Source organism: Petaurus breviceps, unplaced genomic scaffold, assembly GCF_028583685.1.
Source record: "Petaurus breviceps papuanus isolate PSGF00001 unplaced genomic scaffold, PetGlider_PUasm1.0 38, whole genome shotgun sequence".
Classification (NCBI taxonomy): Eukaryota; Metazoa; Chordata; class Mammalia; order Diprotodontia; family Petauridae; genus Petaurus; species Petaurus breviceps.
The window spans coordinates 94,202,343-94,215,275 of record NW_027186304.1 but is presented as its reverse complement, the minus strand read 5'-3'; the positions used below and the strand labels follow the sequence as shown (position 1 = coordinate 94,215,275).

Genomic DNA, 12,933 nt, shown 5'->3' with positions numbered 1-12,933 from the left:
GTCCATAGTCCAGCACCATTACTGGTTCTCAGTTGTCTTTCTTGCATCTTCAGTCTTTTCTTTTCTACTTACTATTTTGCCTCAGTCTATAAACATGCTTGAGTCTCTTTTCTAAATATGCCCCCCCCCCAAAAAAAAAACCCACAACACCCAACCTTCAACATTTTCACACTCTCTAGCTGGTCTCCTCTCCTTCCTTTATCACTAAACTTTCTGACAAATTGTTGACAGCTGCCCTCTCTTCTTCCTTATCATGCACTTTCAGTCCTGGAGCCCTTCTATGTTGACTTTTGCCTCTCATCACTCCGCTGAAATTGCTCTCTCATGGGTGACCTGATTGCCAATTAAAAAAAAATGCTTCTTAGTGTTGACCGACCACCTTATTTTTTTTCCTTTTTTCAGACTTCTTTTCAATGTTCTGTGACATGTTATTATTCTTGTTCTCCTCCTACCTCAAGGACTACCTTCTCCTTTTGGCTGATCTTCTTTCACCTCCTGAATGTTTCCCAGGGCTCTGCCCTCTCCACACTGTTCCTTGGTGAGCTTTCCTGGAATGTCAATGTTGGAGGCCTGATACATCTCTAGCTGCAGCCTTTCCTTGTCTCCTAAACTTCCCTTGAATACATTATCTTCTCAGGTCTCAACTCTTCTCCTTCAGAGTTTTCCTCCAACACCTGATCCTCCTTTCTAAGGATATTTTGGCACACAAACTGTGCTGCATTATTATAGATTTGTTTTATGCTCTGTAATCTGCCCCCTCTCTCACAAAACCTCACTTTCTAGAAGCACTCAGCTAAATGCTACCTTAATAAAAATAACTCATATTTATGTAGAACTTTAAGGTTTACAAATTGCTTTCTTAAGAACCTTGTCCGACCCATGAAGCAGATAGCGCCACTACCAATATTTTCATTTTATACATGAGGGAGCTTAGTTCAGATACCCTTCATTATGTGTCTATTTTGCACCAGGCACTGTCATAGACAGTCAGTAAACATTTTTTAAGTGCCTGCTCTGTGCCAAGCACTGTGCTAAGTCTTGGGAATACAAACACAAAAAGGAAGGTGGTCCTTGTCCTCAGAGAGCTTACTTTCTTCTTCTTCTTTTTTTTTTTTTTAAGTAATCGGGGTTAAGCAACTTGCTCAAGGTTCCACAGCCAGTTATTTCTGGGTGTGGTGTTAAGTATCGGAGCCCGGATTCGATCTCCAGGTCATCCAGACACTATGGCCAGTGCTCTTACTCGCTGAGCCACCTGGCTGCCTCCCCGAGAGCTTACTTTTTAATGGGGAAAGATTACACACAAAAGGAAGCTGAAGACTTGGGGGGTGAGGAGCAAAGGTTACCCAGTGCAGGGGTGTTATGGAGACATCCACAAGAGTGCTGCTAGGTGGGAAATGGAGGGATGGCTGACCTGGGCCCACACCTTAAATGGAAGTTATCTTGCAGTCAAAGGGAGGGGTCCCAGGGGTAGGAGGGTATTGATGAGTTATGAGTTCCAAGGCTGAAATAATCTTCCAGGATGAAGAGATCCCTGGGGCATGATGGGGAAGTTCAGAGGAGTTCACCCAGGTAGGAAAATAGCACTGGGCATACAATGACAAAAATATGTCTCTGTCCTAAAGGCACAAGAAGAAAGAGGAAAACACCATGTATACACATAGGTCAACATAAAACATAATACAAGGTAGTTCTGAAAGGAGGCACAACAAGCACTAACATCTGGGAGAATCAGGAAAGTTCTTTTCTAGGAGGAGGTGAAACTGGGCCTTGAAGGGAACTCCAGATTTCAACAGGCAGAGGGGAGGAGGGATGGTACTCTGGGCTTGGGAGACAGACCTGCTAAGAGATGGACATAGAGACAGAGGCCACGGACAAGAGACAGCCAGTTTGGCCAGAGTATAAAGTGGGTGTAAAGTGAATTAAGCTTAGAAGAATGAGTTGAAGCCAGATTGCTGGACTTTAAGTGCCAAAAAGAAGAGTTTGTAATGTATCCCAGTGGGAGCAGAGAACAACAGAAGCTTCTTGAGAAGGGGAGTGAAGGTTTTTTAGGAATGAGGAAGCTGGAGCCCTGTGAAGTGAAGGGATTTCAACACAGACAATAGTCAGTGGGGTTTCCTGGCTCCAAGTCCAGTGTTCTTTCCCCTGCTCCTTGCCTGTCTCTGCTACTGTGAAAGTTGAAAACAGGCCCATAATATGCTCACTGTATCTCCATCCACAGTGTGTGAGCCCCCATTTCCCTTGAGTCTCTTGTCCCCTAGAGGAATAAATTCCTAATGTATTTGGGAAACAAAGGATCTTTACTTAAAACCAAATACAGTGCATGTAATTAAGAGTTAAATCAATCAAACACACTCACCCCAACGATTTTCCAAAGCTGCATTTGCCTGGTGAGGGAATATTGGCCTTGGCTCCTTACTAACCATTAAAGGCTTATTCTATTCTATGCAATAAAAGGGAGGGAAAATAACTCAAATTATACATGACAGGTGTGTTACCTTAGCATTCCCAGCAGCATTATTGGATGTTCTGAGTTGTTTGTTTGTTTTTTGTTGGCTTGGGCCTGAGGGCTAGAGCATTCATGGAAAGGTGTCTGTCAGAGAATGGGAGGGTGATAGAGAAAACTGTTGTTTCCCAGAATAACAACCAGACAAATGGGACCTTGCAGGTAGGGCCCAGTTAGGGTTTCTGCATATTTATTTCTCTTTTCTTTTTCAGTCTCTATCTCTAACTCATTTTGTGATTCTTTTTCCTTCGAACTAGCTGTTCTTAATTTCTGCTGCTGATCTGCACTGGCTTCCAGGAAATACAATTTCCAAAGAAAACAGAGTGGACCAACGCCCCCTTACATTTATAATTTGCCCATATTGCTCATGAATCTTTCTCTTTGTTCCTTTTCCTCTGACTTTACACCCTAAGGGAGAGAAATGTTGTTGTTTCATTGGCTCCAGAAGGCAAGCTGCCTGTCTTCCTGGTATGGACAAATTATGTAGCTACCAAACTGGGGTCGAGTAGTAATAATAATAATAGCTAACATTTATAGAGAACCTACTATGTGATGGGCACTGTGTACTAATATTATCTTATTTGATCTTCACAACAGCCCTGGGAGGTGGGTGCTGTTGTCATCCCCACTTTACAGATGAGGAAACTGAAGCCAACAGGGGTTTAAGTGACTTTCCCACAGTTACAGAGGTACTAAGTGTCTAAGGCCTGATTTGAACTCAGGTGTTTCAGACTCCAGGTCTAGTGCTACAGCCACTGGGCCATCTGGCTTCCCCTAATAATAACTAACTTTGATCCAGGATTTTTCAAATAACAAGGACTGCTTTTTGGGGAGGGGATGTAAAAGGTAGGGATAAAATCTTCAAAAAGAGAAAAGGAAAAGTTCAGAAAGCTGTGTTGAGGAAATTTCAGTTAAACTAGTTAACTTTTTGACCTTTTCCTTTTGTTTTGGTTAGTTGGTTGGTGGTTATTGTCCTTCATTCTCCAAGAGGACCAAAATGACATCACTGTGCTAGAATCAAGTTTCAATGTGTCCAGCTGTGGCTGATCAGACCAATATGAGCTTGGAATGCTCTGCCACAGGTCAGACACAAATAATCCATGTGAACATTTGGGTGGATATGCTAAATTTGTGCATCCTGTATTTCCTTTGAGCTGTTTCAGTTCTGCTTTGCACACAGAGCACAGCACCTTCTCTGATGTGGGCACGCCATGCCGAGCAGTCCTGTGCCAGTGTCTCCCATGTCACACAATCAATTCCAGAGTTAAGAGAGACCTTGAGAGTGTCCTTTTATTGCTTCTTCTGACCACCATGTGAGCACTTGCCCTGTGTGAGTTCTCTATAAAATAATCTTTTTGTTAAGCAAATAAGGGAGAACCCTCATTTTCACTGGTTGATGGGCATTCCTAGAATATGGACTAAGGTGGGGCAGTGAAACCTTTGTCCTAGGATGGATTATTAAAAGGTCCCTTGAAGCTCTTATCTTCCCCCTAGGAAGGAGTGGAGGAGAACCAGTCAGGAAGATAAGAGTAAGTTAGGAGTAGGTCCCTTTGGGACAGCTCTTTATCTTTCGCGTTTTACAGCTTCTGGCTTTAGAGAACCTCTGGTAAAAGAGGCTGGAGAGGTGCGGGGCAGAAGGCAGAGAGGCTTTGGCTAGTAGGACTCAGCCTAGGACTAGGGAAGCAAGAGTCGCCTTGGTCCAGGGAGGCGGCGCCTTCAGTATCAATAGCAGCAATGACTCATTAGGAGCCATTTCACAGCATGGTTTCTCCCCCCTGTGGTTAGAGGACTAGTAGCAGTCTGGAAAGGGGATATCCTCCATGAAGAGGGAGCCCTTCCAGCAAAACAAGGAAAGGGAGTGCTACTGGAAGACGGGACTTTTGGGAGATACCTTTGCGTTGGCCATTCCAGGGACCTATTCTTTCTCATTTCTTCCTTGCTTTTGTCAGGTGAGTTAATCACGTAAATGTGCTTTGCAGACTTTAAAGTGTTATGTGAAGGCTTGTTTGTTATTGCTCTTGCTATTCTCACAGGAGCCTGGTGGGAGGGAGTCAGGGGAGATTGAGTCCACAGTGTAACCGAAAAGATGTGAGGGCCCACTCACCTGCCAATTATTCACCCATGGTTGCTGGTGCTTTGGAAAGGTCAGTACCCATGAGGAATGCCAAATTTCTACATCGCTAAAAAATACCGAGAGTCAGGAGGTCTGGGTCACTAACTTTGTCTTCTCTGTAAGATGAGAGTATTGGACGGAATGGTCTCCAAGGATGTCTGAGATTTGTCCTGTCATAGTTCAGCCTCAGTTTCACTGAGAATTAAGCTAACCTTCTTCAGTAACCCTGAGCAAATTGCTTTCCCGCTCTGGTACCTCATTTCCCTCCTATAAATTGAAAGAGTTGGATTAGATTATCCATAAAATTCTTCTTGCCTTATCATGATACTTCAAAGGTTTTATTTTTTTCTTGGTTGGTATGATGTTGGCCTAAAGGCCCCCTTTGGGCTTCTCTCCCTCCCTTCTGTGCCTTAATCCCCAAAGCATCTGTTTATTTTGTGTTACTACTCTACCTTAACCCCTAGTAATCTGGGTTCTTAGATGAAAATAATAATAAAAATGACAACTATATTAATGTTTGCAAGGTGCTTTAAACAGATTATCCTCCAGTGGCCCCATTTGATAAATGAGGAAACTGAGACTTAGAAGCGAACTAACTTGTCCTTGGTTGGTTACATATCAGTGTCAGAGCTGGGATTTGATCTTAGGTCTTCCTGACTCCAAGTTGAAAACTTTATATACTGCCTCATGTTGACTCTCATCTTACTTTTGACATCTCTTTGAAGAAACAATTCACCTTGGGTCCAAGTTATTAAGAATAATTAGTGAACATGGGAATCAGTAAGCATTTTTAAGCTGCTATTGTATGTCAGGCATTGTACTTGGTGCTGGAGATGCAAAGACAAAAGATTAAACAGTTTTTGCTCTCAGGGAGCTTATATTCTATTGAGGGATGACCCATATGTGTATACAGAATAAATAGTAAACAAACACAAAAAAGTTTTGGAAGGAAGGTGGTTATGGGAAATCAGTAAAAGCTTGAGAAATTACTTGGAAGAAGCACTTCCATGAGTGGAAGATGAGGAGGGAGGGAATTCCACAGGCATGAGGGACAGCTGGTGACAAGGCATGGAGATGGGAGGTGGAACCTTGTGTGTAAGGAACATGGAGAAGGCCACTTCGGCTGGATTGTAGAGTGTGAGAAAGAGAATAATGTATAAGGAAGCTGGAAAGATAGGTTGGGGCCAAGCTGAGTTGATCATTCACTTGCTTTGGGGATGAGCAGCCTCCCCAGCAGTGATCAGATAGTATCTTGACATCTTTACCCATTAGATCTGATAGCCTGGGGTCTCAGTCTCCCTCTTAGCTCCGAGGGCACCTTTCATGCTGCTTGCTTGTGGTTTGTTGTCCTGCCTCAGGTGCAGATATGTCTTTTTGTCTCTAGGGATCCCAGACACTCAGCTTCTGTCAGCTCCTTTTGCCTCTGGTCACTACTTGATGACATTCATGTGTGACTATTCTTTTAGCCTAGGTGGCCTTTCAGATTTTACTTGGATGTTCGATCTATTTTCCCACTTCTGCCTCCCCTTTAAATAGCTGTATTTTCGGTGATTTGCTGCCACCTTACGGTTAACATGGAAAAGACAAAGCCTGTCATTACTTGTCAAGTTTTATCTCCCAGAAGACCTGGAACATACAATCTTGGGCTTCTTCTTGGTGTGATCAAACTGCAGACAGTTCTGCCTGTGTGCTCTTTGTAGCATCTTTAAATCCTTTATTTACATTGATAGCTGAAGGGAATTCATATCATCAGTAATCTAACACTTTCTCCTTCAGCAAAAAAAACCCCAACCCCCCCAACCTCTATTAATATAAAAATTCCAATAAACCTCAGCAGCGTTCATCAGCTTTCTAGACAGCACACTTGGAAAACACAGAAAAGAGGTTGATGTAAAATAAGAACCAATGAAGAAACATATAAAGGAATTCAATTGCTCAAAAGAAGAAATTAATCATATTTGTAGAGTGGGAATGGATTTTAAATATTATCTATTCCAACCCCTTCAAATGATGAGATCATGAGGCCCGTGGGAGTTGAATGACTTGCTCAAAGTTGAAATCTGAACTCAGGTTCTCTGCCTCCAAATCCGTGAGTCTTCTCTTTCTCCCAAATCATGGTTTATTTTTTTTACAGAAAAAAAAAATAGCTTAAATCCTACCCAATTCTCAAAGCCTAGCTCCTTATCATCTTTTCAAGCAAGCCTTTCCTGATATTTTTTAGCTAAAATAAAATGTTTTGCCTCTCATATTTTGCCATAACATTTATCATCTGGGTGCTACATTTTGGCAATGCAAATATATACATTTTGTTATATGAAAGTTGTTAATGTTGTTAGTTTCATATGCTGTTTGATTTTGGTAGTCATCTAAATCAACTGAAAGTTTTCAGAGGGGAGGCCATCTTGTTGGAATGCTGTGTCTACCTTTCCCTAACAGAAAGCAGATCTGTTGAGCATCAGGAAAAATTTATTGTGGGCACAGGGACTTTTTTGTCAGTTTTGTGGTATTAAATGGGGAGAGGGTGCCCTCCTAATCTGGCCACCTTTATTCTAGTCCTTTTGCTTGGAGTACAGGATTCCAGTAGCACAATTTTTACCTCTAAATAGATCAGTTTTACAGATCTACTTTTTGCATTTTTTTTAACCTTATTAAGGTCTACTGAAAACGGATCAAGTCCCTGAAGAAGGGGTAGATGCTGCCACTACAATCAGTACTACAGAGACCCTGTCGGAGGAAGAGCAGGAAGAATTAAGAAAGGAACTTGCCAAGGTAAAGAACCATTATTTTGACCATGTCCTTGTTTGCCTGATTGCTGCCAGGAACAGGGCTACCTTTTGTGTTACAAAAGAAGCTGTAACACCTAAAGTAAAGGAATAGTTTCTTTTATGAGCTAAAATCTGACCCAACTAGAAGAGCTGAACTGTAACCTGAAGAGAGAAGACCAAACTCCAGGGATAAGGTGGAACAAGGTCTGTTTTGCCAGAGGAGGAAACCATGGAACAAATTTCAACCCCTTTTATACTTTTAAAAGTCAGTCCTCATCATTGTCCTGAAAACTCGAGGAAAATATTTGAAGAGTTTACTACAAATTAAAAAAAAAATTCCTTCACATACTAGTGATTTATCTACCTATTAATTTGCTCATCAAATGTTTATTGAGCATCTATTACATTCCAGGTATACCCTGAAGGATAGAGAAGCATACAAACACAGTCTTGGGTTTACTAACTCTCACAGATTTTACAATCTAGGTGAGATAACGCATAAATATGTTATAAACACCACCATACAAAAGAATATGACAATGACACACAGGAAATACAAACAGTATTATGATATTTTTGGGGGGGAAGAGAAAGAGAGAGAAAAAATTGTCAGAGAGACAGATGCATACACACATAGAAGAGAGAGATACATAGAAGGTCAGACCTACATAGAGACTGAGAGATAGACATGAATAAAAATAGACACAATGTGCACACAGAGACTCCATGCTCTCATATGCAGAGAGATATATGTGTGCATGTGAATACATATAGATCAGTTCCTGCTGGTCATAATCAGGGAAGATTTAATGGAGGAGAGAACACTTAAACAGACCTTGGATGATGGTGCAATTGAGGTGGCAATTTGAGAGAAATTTAGAGAGTATGGGAACTAGGACATTTCTGACAGGGGGGAACAGGGTTAGCAAATGCAGTGGTGAGAAAATTCATTCATGTCCACTTATATAACTTTTAAAATGTAATGCTTTAGAAACATTGTCATAGTTTCTTTGGACTACCACCTTGTAATTTTATGTATCGTTTAGTCCATGTTTTCATGAGGCATATGCTATTGTCTGTCTTTTGGAGGCACTGTCATATCATTTGAATCTGACAAAGGAAGTTAGTTAACTTTCCCATTTAAAAACCCACAGTAGATATGATAAAAGTGTGTGAAACCTGTGGGAGGTCAGTAAGAGAAGAAAGATCAGAAGCAGGACAAACCAGAGAACAGATTGATATATATGTAGGTCACCGACTGTTCTCTTCCATTTAACTTTAATCTCTTTCAAAGCAGGGAAAGATGCATTGGTGGTAAGGCCTACCAGGAAAATCAGTTAGGGGCAGCTAGGTGGCGCAGTGAATAGAGCACCGACCCTGGAGTCAGGAGGACCTAAGTTCAAATAGGCTGCAGACACTTGACTAGCTGAAAATCACTTAACCTCAATTGCCTTGCCTTCCCCCCTCCAAAAATAAAAGAGAATTTAATATAGATAACATGTTATTATCCTTTTACTGAATTTTTAAAGCCTCTAATGTCTCATTTAGTATTTTTAACTTTTCAAAGTGTCTTTGTGTGTGTGAACCCCATGGACCATAGCATGCCAGGGCCTTCTATCCTCCACTATCTCCTGAAATCTGTCTTTTCTAATGAGACCTGTCTTCTCATTATGTGGTCAAATTTTTTGTGTCAACTTCAGTGCTTTGATTTTCCAGTGAATAGTCTGACTTAATTTCTTTAAATTTTGACTGATTTGACTTCCTTACTGTCCAAGAGACTCTCAGAAGTCTTCTCCAGCACCACCACAATGGAAATGAAATATTTTCACCAACTACAAATTTATGGTATATAACCTTGTGTAGGTTTTGGTGGCTACTCAAAAATTCACCTGTTCACCTTATTGGCTCCCTACCTTATCACTCACAGCAACTGTCCTGAATTTTTTCCTCTCTCATTTTTTGCCTGCAGCAGTACCGTGATTCTCCACCATTTCAACAGATGACCTAGCTGCCTAATTCAGTTTCATATGAGCGCCCTTCCTTCATTCATCAACATCCCCAACTTTTAGCCTCTTCCCCATCATTCTTCTTTACCAAAATTAATTCTTTCTGTCTGTCCTTGATCCCATTTCTTCTTGACTTTCCACTTGTCATCCCTGTTTTCATGTATCTTCAGTCTCACTTCGCTGCCTCTCTGACCCCTCCAAAGACATACATAGAGTGTTGGAAGGTATGCAGGCACCCCCTAGGGCAGCTTTCACATCCACCATTCTTTCAGAAGGGGAAGGACCATTGGGAATGTTTCCCCAGTGTGCGCTGGTGTACCTACCCACTGAACATGGGGCTAGGTGCATCGAAAGCATATAAAAGACAGCATGGGGAGTTTAAACTAGCTAACAGGAAGAATTTCCTGTTGTGATAAACTGCATTGGAGAGCAGGCTGTCAAGAAACCCAGTCATTTGGAAATCATTTGATTCCTCCTCATGATCAAGTGAAGAAGGTAACTATCTTCCTCAGCCTTGTATCTTCCAGAGGTGAAACCAAGAATTTTTTTAAAAGGATGCCCAATTTTACACTTAAATGGCATAAATGTGGCTGTAGTTAAGATTATGAAGAAGCTAAGAAGCTACTAGAATCAATTAATGGAAAACCCACCTACTACCATTCTTAGTTCTCCTTGGTCTTAAAAGGATAAAACAAAAAGCTGTCTCTTGACCTTTCTACTCAATCTGGCAAATGTTCCAGGTTTTTTACTCTTTGTTGCTAAGCTTTTTAAATGTTTTCTACACCCACTGCTTCTTCTTTCTTAACTCCCCACTTTCCTTTTAGCCTTTCTATTTCATGAAGCCCTCTCTCTGTTCTTTTAAAATTGCTCTCAAAGGTCCCCAACAACCTTCATTAATACTTGCCCTCTGAGGTCTCTGTCGCTTCTGCAACATATTCTGTCGCTCTTTGGCTTCAAAGGTCCTCTCCCTGCTTTTCTAGTTACTTTTCCCATCTCTCCTTTTTCTAGTTACTCTTAAAGTAGCCTTGTCTCTTAAAGTCAGGATTCCTCAGAAGTCTGTTCTTGGTCATCTTTTCTCTTGATATTCTTTCCTTTAGCAATCTCATTTACATCCATGGTGTTAACTAACTGACTCTTTGAGGTTTGTAATCTACATTCTAGACACAGTTTTCTAGTCTATAGGACATCATTATCTAGATGCCCCATTGGCACTTTAAGCTTAACATAGGATAGGCAGCGTGGTACAGTGGAAAGAATGTTGATTTGGGGGGTCAGAGGACTTGGGTTCAAATAATGCTTCTGAGACTTAATTGTGTGACCTTGAGAAAATCAACCTATATGGGCTTCAGTCTGTAAGATGTAGTTAGACTAGAAGGCCCAAGATTTCTTCCAGCTCTAGATTTGTGATCTTCTGTCCAAAACTAAGCTTGTCATCTTTCCTTCTAAACTTGTTCATTATTTTTGTCTGTGGCATTGTTATTTGCTTAGTCTCTTGATGTAAAACTTTAACATTATCTTTGACCTTCTTATCTTCCTCAATTCCCTGTAGTCAGTCAGTCAGCACATTTTTATTCAGTGCCTACTATGCACCAAGCATTGCTCTAAGTACTGGAGACACAAAGAAAGGCAAAAGATAGTCTCTCTTCTCCAGGAGCTCACAGTCTAAAGGGGAATGTGTACAACGCATTATATACAGGATAAATTGGAGAGAATCTTGGGGGGAGACAGTAGCATTGGAGGGGATTGAGAAAGGCTTCTTGCAGAAAATAGGATTTTAGTTGAGTCTTGAAAGATGTTAGGGAAGACAGGCGGTGGAGATGAGGAGGGAGGAATCCTAGGCATGGGGACAGCCAGACAAAGAGCATGGAGTTAGGAGATGAATGTCTTATCATTAACCAAGCCTAGTCTATTCTGCCTCTACCGCATCTCTTGTGTCTAGTCTTCTCCTCGCGCTTCCCTCTGCCACCACCTTAACTCAAAAATCTCCAAGAACTCCTTATTGCCTCACAATTTTTAAAATAAAAATGTGTTGGGTATCTTGTTTTTGTATCACTTACATTTCCCAGCGTATACTCTTTTCATTTGTCATCCCACTTATAACAAAGCTAAAAAGGAGCAAAAAAAGCAGTTCAAGAAAAAGTAAGAAAAAAAGTCTGGCCTTACATATGCTATGTTCAACACTTATAATCCCCCACCTTTGCAAAAAAAAAAATAGGGGGAGGAGCCTTTTGATTTTTCTTCTTAAGGGCCAACCTTGTCATTATAATTTTGCAGCATTCCATTTTTATTGTTTTATTGCATTCCTCCAACATCTCTGTAGCTTCTGCTAGATATTGTCTCTCTTTGACTTCAGAGACAGAATGCTCTTTTGTTCCTCCACCTGCTTTTCTATTTGCTTTATGCATATCATTTTCTGGCTTCTATTACTTCATTTTGTAGTAGTTTATATGTTTTTTTCATATCTCTATATGTAGCATTTCTTATACTACCATGATATTCCACTAAATTCATCTATCATAATATTTTTAGCCATTCCTCAATCAATGGATATCTATTTCCCTCCAGTTCTCTTATTGCTATAAAAGTGCCACTATAAATATTTTGGTGTATATTGAACCTTTCTTTCTATTTTAGATTTCTCGGATTTATTCAAAGTACCCACAAGGGACTAACTGGTCCAGGTTAGAAATGCAGCAAGTTAAAGCTGTTTGACTGATCATTAGTTTGGTAGGGACTGTGAGTAGCCCATGTACTTCCAGCCTAGTCAAGATAGGGAGACAGTTTTAATTTTTTTTAAATCATGTTCTACCTTTTAAGCTATGATGAATTTTTATACTAAAATTCAGATATAGTGTTGGATTACCCAGAGGGCAAATACATGGTTTTTCTAAGGGCTTATGGGGCAATCTTCATTTTTTCAATTGAGGAGATAAAGGTTAAAAAAGCATTGATGGTGTGTGAGCCCTTGGACTCTGCCTAATACTCTAGCAGTACTGTGCTTGTATCATGTTTGATACAGTAGGATAATACAGGTTTATATTGAGTCTTAGTGGAGTTCAAGGTTTTGCTCTGTCACCAATCTCTTAATCGTACAAACTTTCCGAAGTAGTGGGACTGGGATGTTTTATCTTAGGGTAGAATGCCTGGTTTCCCTTGTATATTAAAATAGATATTTAGGGAGAGAGCAGTCATTTCTCCAGACTAATAGGTTGCATGTATTTTTGATAACTGTTAATAGCAGCTTTACTTAGGTACCGTAAGTAAATATCAGTATTTTTAATGGCAAAAAGAAAAAAAAATAGCTGAAAAGGCAGCATGACATAGATGGAGAGCTTGCCTTGTAACTAGGAACACCTGGGTTTATGTCCATACCTTTGACACATATTGACTGTAACCACTGGGCAGGTTGCTTAAGCTTTCAATATTCTGGGCAACTTTTTAAAACTATAATTTGCAGAGAAGGTGCTGAATTGCTTTGATAGAGGGAGTTTCCTATATGCCAATGAAATCATAGGTCCAGGCCTTCTCCCTTTAGATGAAAACAAA

The 12,933-nt window shown here is 40.6% G+C and overlaps 1 protein-coding gene across 3 annotated transcripts in view; it reads left to right on the top strand.

Moving 5' to 3' along the window:
- Positions 1-12,933, top strand: part of TPD52 (tumor protein D52) — a 326,322-nt gene that overhangs the window by 102,763 nt on the left and 210,626 nt on the right. For all 3 annotated transcript variants that reach the window (XM_069100167.1, XM_069100165.1, XM_069100166.1), the window contains exon 2: positions 7,270-7,385. In XM_069100167.1, coding sequence (XP_068956268.1) covers positions 7,270-7,385 — 116 coding nt within the window. The remainder of the gene's footprint in view (positions 1-7,269; positions 7,386-12,933) is intronic.